This window comes from Schistocerca piceifrons, chromosome 5, assembly GCF_021461385.2.
Source record: "Schistocerca piceifrons isolate TAMUIC-IGC-003096 chromosome 5, iqSchPice1.1, whole genome shotgun sequence".
Taxonomy (NCBI): domain Eukaryota; kingdom Metazoa; phylum Arthropoda; class Insecta; order Orthoptera; family Acrididae; genus Schistocerca; species Schistocerca piceifrons.
In genome coordinates this window covers 25,016,204-25,035,902 of record NC_060142.1, presented here as the reverse complement: position 1 = coordinate 25,035,902, position 19,699 = coordinate 25,016,204, and the positions used below count along the sequence as shown (strand labels likewise).

The 19,699-nt window shown below is 39.6% G+C and overlaps 1 protein-coding gene across 2 annotated transcripts in view; it reads left to right on the top strand.

Moving 5' to 3' along the window:
* The first annotated feature begins 19,054 nt into the window (after nt 1–19,054).
* Nucleotides 19,055–19,699, top strand: part of LOC124797969 (zinc finger protein 184-like) — a 362,232-nt gene continuing 361,587 nt past the window's right edge. For both annotated transcript variants that reach the window (XM_047261138.1, XM_047261137.1), the window contains exons 1-2: nt 19,055–19,268; nt 19,348–19,446. In XM_047261138.1, coding sequence (XP_047117094.1) covers nt 19,241–19,268; nt 19,348–19,446 — 127 coding nt within the window. In that variant the 5' untranslated portion in view covers nt 19,055–19,240. The remainder of the gene's footprint in view (nt 19,269–19,347; nt 19,447–19,699) is intronic.

Sequence of the window (19,699 nt, the reverse complement as noted above, 5' to 3'; positions counted from 1 at the left end):
TGTAATCAGAAACATTGTCTATGGCTAAAGAAAATTTTGATTTTAATTCCATGATAAAATTCAATAACTCCTTTTCATCCATTGGATACAAAATGATTAATTTTCATTAATACAGGTTTTTCCCAGTCTCTATTTCCAGAAGGTGTTATTTGCTGTTTTTGTATCAGATTGTTTGTTATTACTGTGAAACATACATTAAATACATCAGCTATGTAGATCAGTAATTTTGTCTACGTTTTCGTGCAGATTTATCTCACAACATTTTTCCTGCATTTTGGCAGTGTCTTTCCTGTAAGTAGCCCAAACTACATGTATTTTATATGTGGCTCTTTCCACATAGTTGTAGCCCCACACAGCAGATCACAATGAGGTCAGGTGTGCAGCTGATTCGCTCAATGACCAGTCAACAGGATTCATGTACCACTGCAATTGGTTTCTCCTTGCCTCAGTGCGAACTTCTGTGTCTATTAAATTTTCACTTTGTTACCAAACAAACTTCACGGTACTCATTTTACATTATATAGTTTCGCAATAGCTTTCTATGAATTGATCCAATCTGTTCTATATAGGAAGTTTGTGACTGTTCTAAATAAGACACTGAAGATACTGCATTATGTTTCATATCTGTTATCACTGTACCAGAACTAAGCATATGTATTAAGTTCATAAGTCTAGCAACTGCCTGCAAGCCTGGTGACGCCAATGTGATTCAAGTAGAGGAAATAGGTCTGAAATACAGAAGCAGCATGATGAAGTTACATGAAACGAAAATCGCTGTTTTGGCCACACAACCCATCGTTTTGGTTCACACAAGTAGAGGCAAGTTTTCTCTGCATTGCAATGGCTATGGAGACCACCAAAACCGCGCTGGTGGTCACCCAATTAGATGATCATTAGGCAGCAACTCTAGATATGGAAACCCATACAAAGCTCGAGGTCGAGTTGATTCATAGAGTATTAGCAGTAAGGGGGCGGGGCAACAGGGCTGCTGGTGCATTTTGTTAGTGTGGGTATGCACTTAGGGGCAAACCTGTTGTTCTCCCTTGATTGACAGGTCATCAACCTATTGTTAGATTCCCTGTGCCTTGACACACCACTCCACCCTCTCCCCCACCTCTCTCCCCATCTTCTCCTCTACCTGGAAACTGGTGGTGGAGACCAAGAATCCCATCACAGGAAACTCAAGAGTATTCTGTTTATTTATTAATATTCTCTTTGCGGGGGTTGGATTTCTCTTGCTCATCATTCTCTGCTTTTTTGGAAGATGCAGCTCTTGCAAGAAGTAATTAAATCGATCATCTTTCTTTCTATTCCGATCACACAAAGAATGCCGTCACGAAACACACATCACACATAACTAGACAGTTAAAAACCTCTCGATCGCAAAGTGCGCACCAGCCACTGTCCCCTGTCCACTGGACCACACAGAACGCCACCGCACACACTGCCAGGAGTCAGGGTGCACTGGTGGGCCCCGTGAAGCGACGAAGCAGCCGCCAGCTGCTGAGTCACGTACAGGTGTCCGTTCGGGTCCCACAAGCAGGAGGTGGTAATATCCTTTTCATACTTGACACCTGAGAAATTCTTGTCGAAACACATGTTTACCGAGCCACTATTGCTGACTCGATTATCCATGGCCTTTGTACCTGCAGTCCAGCGAGATGTTTACATAGTGGTTCAAAAATGGCTCTGAGCACTATGGGACTCAACATCTTAGGTCATAAGTCCCCTAGAACTTAGAACTACTTAAACCTAAGGACATCACACACACCCATGCCCGAGGCAGGATTCGAACCTGCGACCGTAGCAGATAGTGGTTCACCCTCACAGGCGCAGGTATTACGTTGTCAGTGTTATACTGATGTCTCATGTCTATGTAAATAAGAGCCGAGTATACCTATCAGAAATCTTAAAGGGTCGCAGAAATAGTTAACGGTTACCTCTGTTGTTCTTGTATGGGTTTTTGTGATGTCTCAGCTTGTCTGCATGGAAATTGTTGCCCGAACAGTACATGTTTACAAAAATAGTACAGAATAACACTGAATGCATTCTTCCTGATGGTCCTAATGGGCCATCCCGTGCCTTCCTGGGAATCGTGATGTGCTGCTTTCAACATACGCCTCGGAAACGGTGTATTCTCACCGCTAAAAGCCTTCATCATGAATGTGCACACCTACAAAAACCGTTAATTATCCAAGCATTATTGTTGTTTGCAAAGAGAGAACTGTCTAAACACAGACGGGAAAATCAGAACAATTATCAGAACAATTATGCAAACAGAATACGAAGCACTGTCCTGCAGTAGAGAACAATTGCGGGAATTTTCGGTGTCCTAGAGCTATTGGTCTGGACATGCCCTAATGCCACAATGGTGGATCAGAGACAGCATCCTGCCAGTGATGGATGGTCTGCTTCAACTTGACTTTGAGCACTTGAACATCACGTTACTCTCAGATATTTTTGTAGATACCTAGCCCCCATCTTGTTTGAACCAGTCCATAGAGGCTCCTATGTCCCAACACAAAAGGGTGTCTTGTGAATGAATGGAGGATTCTGACTGGCTCTTACTGAATTTACCCACCAAATTACTGATGCTGCCAGTGTGGGAGCATTGCTGCCTTCTCCTGCAGACGAGACTTCCAGCTGCAAAACTATTTTGTACAGATGGCCTTATTGCACTGACAGTTAAACCTTACGAAAGTGGTCTACAGATCATGCAATACAGGAAGACACTTCCTCAATTACCCTGCTCTGCGACTGAAAACGAAAGCTTGAATATTTCAGCGTAAAACCGTTCTCCAACCCGACTACATATCACCATATACCGCATCTATGTAGTAAACACGCAATTCGTATCCTACACCAAACAAAATCATCATCTCCGCATCCTGCATATAGCTAGCGATCACCATACACTCTTGCATATACTGCAGAGGCAGACAGCATACACAAACGGACCGTATATAGTCCTCGCAGCACTAGATATTTCCAATGAGGTCAGTAGGTCATCCACCACATCTGACAGTCACAAGTCATCTGCACTTCCCCACACACACTGGCCCGACGTGTGACAGGAGTACCCCCAGCTGACCAAGGTCACTCTCTGAACTGTTGTACAAGGGCTGAGTCGGTTCCCCGCGACACAAAGGCGTTACTTTTTCTGGCCTCGACCTGCTTACTTCCTTGCTTTCTAAACCCATCACCAGATTCTGGGATTACATTGCATGTTCGAATCCTGCCTCGGGCTGGATGTGTGCGATGTCCTTTGCTTGGTTAGGTATAAGTAGTTCTAAGCTCTAGGGGACTGATGACCTCAGATGTTAAGTCCCATGGTGTTCAGAGACATTTTATTTTTGGGATTACAGGAAAACATGTATTTTCACATGTTTTGGAAGAATATCATACCATTTACGTGATACTTCTCGATATCAAGCACAGGTTCTAAAGAAGTGACTCATTTCGAGCTATGAGAGTGCCAGTAACATGATTCACTAGTGAATGTTATCATTATAGGGCTTCTCCATAGTATCCAACGCAGGTATGTGGTTGACGGGAAAGACTTGATTCCAAGTCGCAGACAGCATTTCTACCAGAAAGCATATCATTAGAGATCTGAAAAGCTAGCGTACATTTCTTACGACCTCAATCAACACATCATCTACTGTACGTGATCATTCTCAATCATCCATCGTCTATATGTAGCAAATACATTGCAGAACCTCTGATGTGGCAACGAGAATAGTGGAGAAATATCTAGTGGCGGTATGAGGGAGTTACAAATACCGGCTTCATATACCACGTTCGTTAGCCAAATCACTTTCTAAATTCGATGATTTTATTACACTGTCGGTCACGTGTAACCGCACTTTCAGTCTGTTAATACACACTCCGGCGAACACTGTCTATATTCAGTGGCGTGGTATTTGTGTGGAAAAACCACTTCATTCAGAGTTAATGCCATTCCTCTATTTATAAGGCTTGTACAGTTTTTGACATGGATATCGTTAACGATACTTGTGAGCATCTGTAGCAGCAAGACCGCTTGTGACAGTAATATAGTCGTTGCGATCGTGCTTTTAACAACTCACGGCCTGTAAGACTGTTACATTTCTCTTTCTAAGACACTGTGACACTGCTCTCAAGAAAAACGTATGAGACATGTCCACTCATCTCTGATTTTCCCTCAGTATTGTTTCGCATCGCCAGCAATCAGTTATTGACGAAGTATTATACTTAGTAGTAGGGGACGCATGATAGGTTCGCCTTGAGCATCAGCCTTATGAAGTATGTGTGTGTGTCTTCCGATATACGTAAAGAAAATGTCTATGTCCAGTTGCAAGGAAGGTAAGGATTTGACATGGAATACTGCAGTAGCCGCAGAGGGAGTGAAAGATTTTTTTTTCTTGTAAAAGTATGTCAAGTCATAAGCATGGTACAGATATTTCTATTTCCAGAGTCACTGCCATCAGCAGGGGGTATATCCAATACTTTTCAAATTGTGGAATTTCTTCCAATTGAGACCGTGATCGTAATATTTAATTGTAAGTAACATCCGTAAAACATATGTGGGCGGTTTCCTAGGACGATTCTGTCTGGAGGGGGAGGTGGGGGAGGAGCCGGTGGTGGCCTATGATGGGAATGATTCACGTTTCCAGCTAACCGCAGGTGCTGTCTGAATGGAAAGGCCTGTTGGGGTACAGGAATCTATCTGATCTAACCGTGTCGTCGTCTAGACGGCTGAATAGCGAACTAATGCTCAGTATGTGTGTTGTCTGTGGAAATTTGAGACGATTCAGTACGGACGAGTATTTGCGCTGGATCATTATTCCCTCCCATGTAAATTGTCCGCTTGACTGCTTCTGCACATTTCCCATTTTTATTTGTTCGGGAGAACATCGATTGTGGGGTGTGCTTCTAGCAGGTGAAAGACTGGTAGAAGACACGTTTTCTGGTTCTCTAGACATGAGAAGCACCTTAATTCTCTTTGTGAATTATGGGGATGATTTGTAATCTGCTATATATCACCGACATCTGTATTTACGAATGGAAATACCAGTGTCCTACACTATTCCCTCCCATGTAAATTGTCCGCTTGAATGCTTCTGCACATTTCCCATTTTTATTTGTTCGAGAGAACATCGATTGTGGGGTGTGCTTCGAGCAGGTGAAAGACTGGTAGAAGACACATTTTCTGGTTCTCTAGACATGATAAGCACCTTAATTCTCTTTGTGAATGACAGGGATGATTTGTAATCTGCTATATATCACCGACATCTGTATTTACGAATGGAAATACCAGTGTCCTACACTATTCCCTCCTATGTAAATTGTCCGCTTGACTGCTTCTGCACATTCCCCATTTTTATTTGTTCGGGAGAACATCGATTTTGGGGTGTGCTTCTAGCAGGTGAAAGACTGGTAGAAGACACGTTTTCTGGTTCTCTAGACATGAGAAGCACCTTAATTCTCTTTGTGAATTATAGGAATGATTTGTAATCTGCTATATATCACCGACATCTGTATTTACGAATGGAAATACCAGTGTCCTACATTTTTTTCGAGTTTTCACGTAAAGATCTCCGCAGACAGGATAAGCTTCTAGTTTCTCAGTGATTTACAGCACGCTGCACCTAGCTAGTTTCGGGTTTCTAGAGAAATGATTTCCAGTCTATATCTTCGGAATGTGCAAGCGATCAGTAGCATACTGCTATGTGCTTGATATTGAGAAGTATCGTGTCAATAGTTTGATATTCTTCGAAACCATGTGAAAATACATGTCTTCTTGTAATCAGAGAGTCTGGAGATGGGTGTAGAATGCAAGCAAGCAAGCAGGTCGAGACCAGAAACAGTAACGCCTTTGTGTCGAGGGGAATCGACTCAGCCTTTGTACAACAGTTCGGAGAGTGACCTTGGTCTGCTGAGGGTGATCTGGTCACGTGTCAGACCAGTGTGTGTGGTGGGCAGATGACTTGTGACCGTCGGTTGTGGTGGATGACCTACCGACCTCACGGGAAATATCTAGTGTTGTGAGGACTATATACGGTCCATGTGCATATCCTGTCTGCCTCTGCAGTATATATACGAGTGTATGGTGGTCGCTAGCTATATTCAGGATGCAGAAGTGGTGATTTTGTTTGGTGTAGGATACGAACTGCGTGTTTACTACATAGATACGGTATGTGGTGATATATAGTCGGGTTGGAGAACGGTTTCACGTTGAAATATTCAAGCTTCCGCTTTCAGTCGCAGAGCAGGGTAACTGAGGAAGTGTCTTCCTGTATTGCATGATCTGGAGACCACTTTTGCAAGGTTTAACTGTCAGTGCAATATGGTCACCTGTACAAAATAGTTTTGTAGCTGAAAGCCTCGTCTGCAGAAAAAAAAGGCAGACAATGCTCCCACACTGGCAGCATCAGTAATTTGGTGGGTAAAGTCAGTCAGAACCAGTCGGAATGCTCCATTCATTCACCAGGCACCCTTTGTGTTGGGACATAGGAGCCTCTATGGACTGGTTCAAACAAGATGGGGGCAAGGTATCTACAGAAAGTTCTGTGAGTAATGCGATATTCAAGTGTCACAGACAAGTTGAAGTAGGCCATCCATCTCTGGCACGATGCTGTCCCTCATCCACCATTGTGGCATTAGGACATCTCCAGACCAACAGCTGTAGGACACTGAAAATTCCCGCCATTTTTCTCTTCTGCAGGACAGTACTTCGAATTCTGTTTTGGTAATTGTTATAATTTTCTCGTCTGTGCTTAGACAGCGCTCTCTTTTCAAACATCAAGAGTGCTGTTATGGTTAACAGTGTTTTCGCAAGTGTGCACAGACATGATGAAGGCTTTTAGCAGTGAGAATATTTGCCATTTCTGAGATGTATGTTGAAAGCAGCACATCATGATTTCCAGGAAGGGTAACATGGGATGCCTCATTAGAAGAAGAACGCATTAGGTGTTATTCTGGATAATTTTCATAAACAGGTCCTGTTAGGGCAAGAATTTCCATGCAGATAAGTTGAGACATCACGTGAGCTCCTACAACAACTACAAAAGTGACTGTTAACTATTTCTCCGACACTTTACGATTTTCGGCTCTTATTTACTTAGACATGAGACGTCAGTATAACACTGACAAACTTTTAGCTGTACCTGCAAGTGTGAGCCACCATGCAAAATCTCGCTGGACCGCAGGTACAAAGGCTATGTGTCATCATGCCAGGAATGGTGCCTAGTTAAACATGTGTTTTGACAGGAATTTTTCAGGTGTCAAGTATGAAAGGGATGCCATCGCTTTATGTTTGTGGGACCTGAACGGACACCTGCGTAAGCTCGGCAGCTGACGGCCGCGTCGGCGCTTTGTTAGACTCCCAGGGCACCCCGACTCCTGGCAGCATGTGTGGTGGCCTTCTGTGCTGTCCAGCGGACAGGGGATAGTGGGCGGTGTGCGCTTCGCGATCGAGAGGTTTTTAACTGATAATTAAGAGTGGTGTGTGTTTCATGATGATATACCTTGCGTGGTCGGAATAAAATGAAAGGCGATGGATTTAATTACTTCTTACAAGATGTACATCTTCCCAAGCAGCAGAGAATCATGTGCAAGAGAAATCCAACCTCCCACGAACAATTTTTTTATAAATAAACAGAATACCCTTGAATTTCCTGTCAGGTGACCACTGAGCCGCCAATTTCCAGATACTGGAGAAGGGGGAGAGGTGGGGGAATTGGGTATTGGGGTGGGAGGAGTCGTTTTCCTGAAAAATTCTTTAAATAAATAAATAATCCAGATTCCATACACTGCCTTGAATTCCAGAAATTGTTTAAATAAACATTATTCCACACATTGTCTCAATTGTTTAAACAAAATTCCATACAGTGTAATCGATTACCTGACAAATTCTTTAACTAAATAAATAAACTATATGCCATACATTGCCATAAATGATTAAACAATATTCCATACAATGTCTAAATTGTTTAAACAATGTTCCATACACTGCAATCGAATTCCCTCCAAATGACCAATGAACTGAGTCTTTTTCCCGCCTATTTTCAGGAGGGGGTAGGGGATGGGAGGATGTTATCAGAAGGTGAGGGGCTAATTACTCGATCAATTTAACTAACTAGTCAATAAAATTGATAAGAGCGAGAGGAGACTATTCCAATAACTCATACCTGAACGTGTACCTGTATCAGCATGGTGGAGGGTGTTTGAGGTTTCCTGGGAGATGGGTGAGTGAGGGAGGAGGGGGGAGGGGTGGAGGAACAATAGTTTAAGTACCTGTCAATCAAAAGGAAGGATCCCTTCAGCAGGACAGTAGGTTGATGGCCTGCCAATCACAGGAGAACAATAGGTTTGCACCTGAGTGCATATCTGTCCCTGATGTAGGCAACTCACACTAACAAAATGCACCAGCACCCCTGTTGGCCCCCTACTGTTAGCTTTACAAGAAGAATGAGTGATACAATGCTGACATAGGAGCACATTGGAGACAGAAAGACATCACAGTACCTCCACCATTTACAAAGCAAATACACATGTGCATGGTGCCAGATACATTGTTACACATGTTACATGGCATTCACTTGCCAGAATAGAGAAAAGCCATTATAGTCTACGAAATGGAAATTTCACTAGATGTTGTAGCAGACCTGGCATACAGAATTCAGGATGCAACTGTGCTGACCTCCTACACTGCAGCCATGATGGCAGGCCAGAACACATATCTGACCAACTTGCTAGGGGATGTTTCTGTAAATGATCAAAAAGCTGTTTCTCTACGAACTTCTCAGCAGCAGACAACACCACCCAGCCAGACACTTGCTGGTATCACCAAAAGTTTGTGTACCAAGAGCACAAGTACACTTCTCCATGCTCTTTCCTCAATCGAAAACGACAGTCTAACATAGTGGCATTGGTTTGTTTGTCACTGTCTCTGTGCCTCTTCGTAATGGAGTGCACGAAAGAACGTAAATTTTTAGTGGACACTGGTTATGTTCTCCATATTGTGCCGAGAAGCCTGTTACACAAGTAACGACCACAGATCTTGTTACAGCTTTGTTGAACTAACATCTCATCTACGAGACTTATGGAACACAGTACATGGAATTAGATCTGGGACTATGTCGTGAGTTTACATAGAATTTTACTGTGGTAGATGTGACAGAGCTGACCATTGAGACCAACTTTTTAGCGCACTATCACCTACTGTCAGATACGTCAAATGCATGCCTCATTAACAGCACACTAACCTTTCTGATGATGGTTTTCGATACTGTGCAGCAGCACACGAAGCCAAACTGATCCGGTCCACAGGCGTTAGATATGCTGAGCTACTGGAGCAGTTCTCAGGTATTATGCACCCTTCAGGTACCCCAAAAGAGGTACGTTACAACACCATACATTGTATTAACACTACCGTAGGTCCACCAATTTCATGTAGATACAGGTGCCTAGCTCCAGACCATTATGCTACTGGAAAAGCCGAATTAAATTCCATGTTAAATGATGGCATAATTCGTCCATCTAGCAGCCCATGGTCATTGCCTGTAGATTCTGTCCCAGAGAAGAGTGGCACATGGCACACTTAATGCTAGGACAGTACCAGAGCATTATCCAGTACCGCTGTTGGAGACTATAACTATGCATTATTCGGCGCAACAGCGTTTAGCATGTTACATTGCACAAATGACTATAGTCAGATTCCTATGGCTGAGAAAGATATACCGAAGACAGCTATTGTCATGCTGTTTGGCCTCTTATAAAACTGACTCATAATGTTTGGGTTAAGAAATGCTGACTAGACATGATAAGAATTCACAGCTTTAGTGCTACATGGATTGTTATAATATTTTTCATATCTTGACGACATTCTCGTTTTTTTGGCAACAGCAGGGTAATGTGAACAGCAATTACTCGAAGTTTTTAGACACCTAGACAAATTCAGTGTTTTGTTGAACACTGAGAAGTGCAGACAGAGATCACCTTCTTGAGCCACCTGATATCAGCAGGGTGATTGTTGCCATTATCAGGAAACGTTGAAGCCATATTAAGTATTTCACAGCCAGAGACCTCTAGAGAACTTTTTATTGGCACCATCTACCTCATTCAACTGAACTATAGGAGCCTCTTACCACAGCAATGTCTAGTCCTAAAGTTAGAGGAGGAATATCAGTTCAGTTGACCGACACAATGAATGCAACTTTCTAATCGGCTGAACAAACATAACAAATACTGCACCAGCACTTCTCGTACATCTGACGTTAGAAGCACCTCTTGCACTCATATTGGATGCCAGCTAAACCGCAATTAGTGTCACGTTACAACAAGAAGTAGATGACGTCTGACAGCCTCTCTTGTTCTACTCACATAAACTCTCGCCAGCACAACATAAACGGGGAACGTACGACCACGAATTACTCGCAGCTTATGAGTCCATAAAATATTTTATTGCGCAGTTGGAGGTAAGGGAATTGCAATTTATGCAGACCATACACCCCTCGTCTATCCCATTCGCTAAATAATGACAAGTGCTTGCCAAGACAATAAAATCAGTTGGAGTTTATCGCACAAATTAGCTCTGATTGGGACACATATCAGAAATCGATAATCTAGTGACAGACTGCCTTTTCCATATGAGCAGTAACATGGAGGTGGTAGATTCGATGCAGCTAGCGAAAGCACAAGAATCTGAACAGGAAGCAACAGGGACTTTTGACAGACACCGCGTCTGGTCTTCAGTTGAGTCTTACTGACGTTCCAGGCTCAAATGCCAAACTACACGGCGAGATTTCTAATGGTAGAAATTGTGTCCATTCGTGTCTTCTTCATTTCGATAGCATACTTTGCATAGCTTACAGAACCTATCTCAACCTGGCATAAACGCAACAAATAAACTAATAAATATCTAATTTTTTCTGGCCAGGAATGCAAAAAGATTGTCAAATCTGGGCTTGCACATGTCCACAATGCCAAGGCATCAAAATTTCTCACAAAGTGTATGTCCCAGTGTGAGATTTTTAACACTCAACAGCAAGATTTGCACATGTTCATGTTGGTGAGGTAGGATTATTACCCACTTCAAATGGACGATATCTTTTGACAGCGATTGACCGTTTTCCCCAATGGCCAGAGACCATCGCTGTGGACAACATTTCAGATGAGATACTGGCCACTGCCCTTGTGTCACAGTAGGTATACCACTTTCGTTGCCCACTTCACATTGCAACAGACCTGAGTGAATTTTACAGTGCAGTGCACCACAAAACAACAAGCTACCACCCTGCAAGCAGCAGTATGATTGAATGGTTACAACGCTCGTTAAAAGCCACACTAATGTGTCATAGGTCAAGATGGACATCAGAATTACCATTAGTCTCAGCCTACATAACATCTGCAAGCCTGACCTAGATGCTTCACCTGCTTAGTGAATATATGGAGAAGTTCTATGGCTACCTGATGAATTCATCAACTCACATGCAAGGCACTATGCATATCTCAAATGAATCACGTTTCATTACTCACCTAAAGAGAGCAAATATCACAAACCTGGCCACGTAAGGCATCGCGCTATGGAGATCCACAAATCTTTGTGCATTCGATGTACACATATAATGTTGAGCAGAGATGGGATGAAACTCACACTGACGCCTCTGTATACTGGTCTACATTGTATACCTAGCGTAAGTGGAAGAATATTAGACATTCTCATCAATGGCAAGTCTAACACTGTCTTAATCGATAGAATGAAACCAGCTTTCGTTTTGCAAGGAAACTCACAACTAAATGTTCAAGGCAACCAGCTGCAGCCTACACCCAAATTTCAATAACTTCTACCAGAACTATCATGGACTCAACCACAATGCCATACGCATTCCTAGTGGCATGTACACTTTCCAGTGCGATTCCTGGATGACACTACCAGCACAAACTGAAAACGACGCTCTGTTTTCCCCAAGGGGACTGCTGTAGGGATCGCAACTCTACAGCAAAGTCAAGTAGACAGCTGATTTGCTTAATGATCTGTCAACATGGTTCATGCACCAATCGTCAGGAGCATGGTCTTCGGTTTTTCCTTGCTGTAGTGCGAAGTTCTGTGACTGTTAATTTCTGTGTATTAATTCTCACTTGATTAGTGATCAAACTTGTCTGTACTCACGTTATATTAACTACTTACACAACAACGTTCTATGAATAGATCTAATTTGTTAGGTGTAGGATGTGCATGATTATTCCAAATAAAACGCTACCTCGAGATACTGCATTATGTTTCATATCTATTCTCATTGTACAAGAACTCAGCGTATGTAATAAGTTCATAAGTCTGGAAACAGACTGTGACTTAGCTGTCATTTGTTAGTTTTTTGGTCTTCTGATAATTTTATTTAAGACTGCTTGTATCTTTTAAAATTAATATCAAATTCTGGAGTTGTTTTTATTTTGCTTGGCTATGTAATAGAGAAATCTTTCTTCTCTTAGTGGAACTTACATGGCTGGAGTGATTCAACTACTTTTAGTATTATTTTTCAGGATTTTCCTTTTTTTGAATGGGAAGCACAGCTCAAAATAATACTGAAAGGAGCTTAAAAATTTATCAAATTTTCGTCACGTTCCTACACCTATGTATTTGCTCGCATGCCTGTTTAATTACATTGTAAATAAATGTATTTATGTTTTCTTTACATTGTAGTTCTGCACAGTAGTTATTAATGATTCAGTATAATTTTTACTGATATTATTTATGCAATGTGATTTCCAAAACCTGTTATGAAACCTTTTGTGCTATTTTTTATGTAGTGAAGTGTTAAGAAATGAAATAAGATATCAAAATATCGATATTTATTTGTTAACGAAAATATATAAATACAAACAAATCAACCAATATTTATAATGGCATAAATAGAGTCTGTTTATCGCATCCACTATGTTCTTTTATCTTTACATAATTGATAACGTCGTAACAACTGTATTTTTCTCCTTCACTAGAACTGTGTATTTCATTACAAATGTTATTTAATGAAAATTGCTTCATCAACTAATGTTCTTATTTATATGCAATGTAGATGTCAGCTTTATTCTATTATCGTAAAATCTAAATAATGTTTCGCTTTCAGATGTCTCTTCCCACTGTGGAAGGACGCTCAGTGGAGAAAGTATCCAAATCCTGATGGAACATTTGCAGTTTACCAAGATAACAAAGCACTATAAGAAAATTAATTTTAATATGAGACAAAAGCAGAAAATCTACGTCTACAGCAAATGTGAGTTTGGTGAAAAAAGGTTACCTTCTGACGTTAGCAGCTGACGCCGCCATCAAAACTTTATTCTCAAGAAATCTCAACGTGACGTGACGCTCTCTTAATGGCCTGTGTGAATTCTGCCATCTGAGATGCATTGTAGACATGACATTATGGCCATTACGAATAACAAGACTGTTCTGACAGCCAAACATTGAATGTGATGTACTTCACAGAAGTTAACACTCCAACATGTATTGTCTTGAAACGAAATTTTTGACATTTTGCAAGGTGTGCTTGCTATTGCTTTCATCAAGATTCCAACGTGCTGCACTGAACCATCGTACTGCACTGAACAGCAGTAGCAACTCAGGAAAAGACTTCAAGCTATTCTAATTTCTGAGAGACAAAAACTGGTAAATGAAATGATTACAAAATTGTTTGAGAGAAATGGAAATCTACTACATTTAAAGTACTGTGAGGGTAAATAAGTTGATTGGTTAAAGTGATTGTAGCTAAAATATGATATTCTTCTATAGAATATAAATGTATATGATTTATTTATGCTTCATTTTGAGGAGTCTTCATTCATAATGAATAGAGATGACAGATGTTGGGCCATTGGAATGTCGAATACCACTTACCTACTTTGACCCATGATGTAATGCTGTTGTGATATGTGACCTCTCGTTACAACCACATCCGAAGAATAAGGAATTCTTAATTTGTGGTGACACCAAATTAAAATTTTGTATAAGGCTATAGGAAATCTCAAATGTACCATCATTCCAACAACGGGAAATAAATATAAGAATCCGTGCACTGAAAGGCTTCTGAAATGTGTTCATTTATCAAATTTATACAATATTATTACATTATATTTTTGCAGAATGTCTTAGACATTAGGTGAATAGCTTAAAAGATTATGCTGTAGGCCAGATTGAATGAAAGTATACTAACTGTCTTGTTTGTGGGACGATACAGTGAGAAAGATTTCCAAGTGCAAATTGTCAGTACTGACCTCTTTCGGCAATTTATTCACTTGTTGGTGACACCTCAGCTCCATCTATACACTTGTTCGCACAGACAAGTCAATGCACGTAAATTACTCATCAGCAGAAGCTTTGGTCTGTGCTGTTGGTCTGTGTCCTGCCTGTGCAACGTCTGGCTAGGTTTGAGTAGGTAACCAGTATCTCAGGCTAATCACTCAGTCCATTGTTGCTTTGGCGAGCGTGGTGTCGTTGTTGGGCTGGTATTGCAAAAAACAGAATTCAGTAAGAGTGATGTTTCTGGAGAGTCTCAAGATCTGCAGATTTATTCCCGAGAGTTTGTAACAGAATTTATAGAACTTTATAGATCGTTACCATCTGTGTGGAAAACTGAAAGTTAAGAGCACACTGAGAGAAACAAAAGACGTGAAGTATATCAGGGATTGGTAACAAAACTAAGGAAGTTGAGCCAATGGTTGCAAAGAAAATTAATAAAATGTGTAAAAAAGTGCAGCAGGAATGTTGTTCAGTGAAGATGTTCATACATCAACATTGTGGTATTCTGAGTTTCTTTCTTTTCTGCATGATCAGAAAGTTCCACAATCATCAAATAGACCATTGACTTATTAGAATATACAGTAAGTGAAATAATGTTGCAGGCTTTCTAAATATACTCAGTTTAATCAATGCGACGTATTTGCATACATATAAAACGTTATACAGGTGAGTTCAATAAAAACGCACATCAGTATGTAAAATACACCACATTTAAAAGATATTATCCGAATTTGAATCATTCTGCAGTGATTTTGTCTGCAAAATACCCAACGAATATTTTCGATTGGACTTAAGCTGTCATTAATAGTTTCTGTTGTACACTATCTGCAACCCTACTAGCCGATTTTTATTCTAGGACACAGATTCTTCCAGATCATCTGGTTTAATATAAATACAAGCATACCCATGCTGCAAGAAATTGTGCAGAACACAGCATGTAACCACAATGTCATCTGTGTGCGTTGGTTTCATACCGATTTCTGTATACAATATCCTAAATCTTGCAGTTAGAGTCCCAAATGCGTTTTCCACAACTCTGTGAGCCCTTAACAAACAGTAGTTGAAAACACATCTGTCCTCTGGAAAATTCTTCTGGCTGAATGGTTTCATAAAATTCGTTTGTGATGAGAACAAACTGAAGATCATCACTAGTTTCAGGTTTTGAAATTTTCAGGATATTATTCTCTAGCCTTCTGGAGGATTGTGCGTACCTTTGGAACACATCCGTCAGAAATACGATCATTACTAACTGGTAGTCAGCGTTGACTGTAGCCAATGTAACTAACCTTTTATGTTATTTGTTCTTGTAAAAGAATGATCTGTTGTTTATTGGGGAAATATTTCACGTATGTTTTCCACCTATAGTCCCAAGAGCATGTAGGAGATTCCATTTCCTTCAAACTCCTTAGTGATATGTCTCCAGTCTTCCTCACAGTTTGAAAACTGAAAATGAAAAAATAAACATATTTTAGTTGACAATCAAAAATCGTAATAGAATATATTTCCCGCTACCACACTTATTCCTTAGAACTGTACATAATTTTTAAAAAAATGATGTTGAATAAGTTTTGTACTTCACATGCTTCACTTGTCGCACGACATGGAAGATGCTCAAAAACTAAATAATTAAACAGTTAACAAATATGACAAACCAGAATTTCTATCAAAAGATTGCGTTTTGCGTGGGGGACAATCTTCAGTGGCGACCATAAACACACCTACCTCAAAATTTACATGTAGAAGACAAAAAAAGAATACCCTCCATCAATAACGTGCAAAAAAGTAGATACACAGGAAAAATAAGATACTACAGATGCTACAGAGACAGTGTATGCCAATAAGCTCAGACAACTGGATCCAGTGGAGTTTTTACCGAAAGGCTTATCAGTGAAGTTTTCTATGAGCCACAACTGCAAAATATTAATGGAAACAGTATACTACCGACAAACAATACAAATCCTGTGCATGGGAGTTCTGTGACGTATTTTTTCAAGCCTTCAATCAGAATGAGATATGTAAAATATTTTATCTTTGTGTCATATTTTAATAGGCCTACATTATATGTGTATAAAATTGTGAATAAATTTGACTATGTTATTTCATTGTACAACATTAAGACACTTAATCACACTAAAAAATTAAAAAAAAGGATATGTGATTAGATTCTGTTCTCACTTTCAAATATTGCTGCCTTAATACTGCATATATAGCATGACATGATTCTGGAATGATGTGAGTTAATGATGATGATGATGATAACACCACAGCAGAAAATTTAAGATCAGTGTGGCTTCTGGCAGTAGCTAGAAATTTGTTATTGTTATTTATTCAGCATCCATTTTATCATATACAATGATATAGGAGTTGTCATGTTACATTATATGAGTTTCTAATTATACAGTAAATTAATAACATAGGCTTCATACATTTGTTTATCAGATATGACTTATCATTATCATTGACCACTATAGTAGAGAATAACAGAACATGCAATAATTAATTAATTATAGTGTGTACAGGCAAACTATTTTCGTACATTTGTTCAAATATGAATTATCGTTATCATTGACCCATATGAATAACAGAACAAACAATAATTAATTAATTATAGTGTGTACAGGCAGACTATTTTTATACATTTGTTCAAATATGAATTATCATTATCATTGACAACTATGTCACTATGTTCTGAAAATCCATGTTCTCTGTAAAACTGAAAAACATTCTCTTAATAACATTTTTAAGCTCATTTTTAAAAATGGAAAACTGTTCTATCTTTTTGATGCTTAAGGGAAGAGCACTAAAAAGATTTTGGGGTGATATATTGCACTTTTGTGATATTGGGCTGTTTTATGTGTATCTCTGTGGAAATCATTCCTGTGTCTTGTTGGGTAGTCATGGCACTCACTATTTAAAGAAGAAAATTGGGGGTGAGATTTGAAAAAGTAGATACTTTCGTAGATATAAACAGATGGAAGCGACATTATTCTTAATGCTTGTTTTTTAATAATGAATGACCGGTTTGCCAGCCTTGAATTACCCCAAAATAAGACACCATACCGCTATAGACTATGCATAAGAGCATAATAAGCACATGTTACTGTTTTTTCACTACAGCAGTTTTTCAGCATTCTGAGTACATAGCAGCATTTACATAGCTTTTTATTGAGCATTTCAATATGTTTATCCCACTTCAGATGCTCATCTAACCAGAACCTAAAAATTTTGTGTTTGAAGTTTGTAAAATCTTCTGTTCACCAAGTTTCAAAACTATATTGGGCTTTACTTTATTCGATACGTGGCTGAAATTCATCCATACTGTTTTTTTCTCATTTACAAATAAACAGTTATCTCTAAACCATTTTACTGCTTCTTCTTTTGTTATTTCTACTTTGTGTTGCAAGTCAGTCTCATTTTGAGCTTTAATAAAAAGACTCGTATCGTCCACATACAATAGAGCATTAGCTAGTGTTAAGCAGTTTGGTAGGTAATGTATGAAAATCAAGAACAAGAGTGGTCCCAGCACAGAACCTTGTGGCACTCCATTACTAACTTCCTTATATTCTGAAAAGTAAGAGGGTCCTTTGTGAACTATTTCTACTTTCTGGTATCTGTCTGACAGGTATGATTTAAACCAGCTGTGAACAGTACCACGTACACCATGGCAATATAGTTTCTCAAGCAATAATTCATGATCAATAACACCAAATGCCTTTGGTAAATCTAAAAACACCCCACAGTATACTTGGTTATGATCTATAGAGATCAGGAGAAGTTTTAGGAAATTATATGCAGCTGTTTCAGTTGACCTATATTTTCTGAAGCCATGAAGCCATTTTGCTCAATGACTAATATTCTACTTGTGTTCAGGAAAGCGGAGAGTCTTTCATGCATTATTCTTTCAATAACTTTTGAGAAGCAAGATATCAAGGATATTGGTCTGAAGTTTTTTACATAATGAGGATCACCATTTTTATATAATGGTTTTATTATTGACTGCTTTAGTTCTATAGGGAAAGTGTCAGTGCTGAAAGAGGCAGTAATTATGTCTACAAGGGGACGAGCAATATTTATGCTATGTTTAAGTACTTTATCTGGAATGCCATCAGTCAGTATCGCTAAAAGCCTCTCGTAAGCACTTATTAATTTTCTCATTACACTGTAATATATGTATGGTTTCACATGTTACAAAACGTTAAAATGTTTCTTCATCCATTCTCAAATAGGTGGATCAGTCATCTTTTTCCAATTTTAGCTCGTTGAAAAGATTAACATATAAGTGCGACGCACGGTTTACAAGCCAGTGCTTTGTCCACTTTTTACGTTGTGACCTCTTTCTTTTCAACTTTCGAAATAATACCTGTAGACAGCAAAACTGCTTTATAAGCAGATTTACTCAATTTGGCCATAACCTCTTCACTGTTGCCCGATAAATTCAACACTGAGCAATGTACCTACAGTCGGAACGTGTAAATGCAATGTAAAAGACGCAGACAGTGGTTGCGAATCTAGTCTGCACAGACAAATCGGGAAATGTAAAGGCACTTTTAGAAATTAGAATAGCTTGTTGCCTTTTGCTGAATGCCTTCTACAATTCGATGGAGCAAGCTAGAATCTTGACGAAAACAGCAACAAACAGACTGTAATCCGCCAATATACATCACTTCCCGTGTTTTGCTGTCTGAACACTCTTGTATGCGTACACAAGACTGGTCTGGCCTTGCTGGAAATTATATTCTGCCGAAATCACACGAGACTTGGAATTAAGGTCGACCTCAGTGGTATCGATAGTGGAATGAATGGACGTCTGTATGAAAACATGGACTCATGTAAACTTTACACAACCGCAAAATAACGTTGAAAATTTAATTTGTAGGCCTTTTGTGTTTGTTGTTTAGTTGGACTCAGGTTTTGCGTTACAAATGGTTAAAGTTCCTGTGAAGTCGGATCATCGTTTGTGTGATGGCAAATATTTATGAAGCTCTTCAAAGTGTGTAATGTGATGAAATTTGTAATTTTTTCCCGTGGGTACTCGTATACCAAAATACCTTTTCATGATTTATTTTTAGACATGAATTTTGATGGCCAAGCTGTGCAGTTTCTCCTCGAGTCTCAAGGTTTATCAAGCAATTTCACATCCGACGCTATTGGAACACAGAAAGACACAAGTTAGTGCACTAGTTTCTATATCAAATCGTAGCTTCAGATTCTTTTATACTGCTTAAGCTGTATTAGCCACTTCCAAGTACTCTCATATTTAGTAAAGTTCATTCTTCATTTTTGCATTCATATAAAATGTGGTGTAAATCCCATCATGAAGGAGAACCATTAGAGATGTGGAACAAGTCAAGTTGCACATTAACATGCAGTAGCATCCACTACAGGGCACGTCGGTAAACTACACAAATAACAAATTATGAC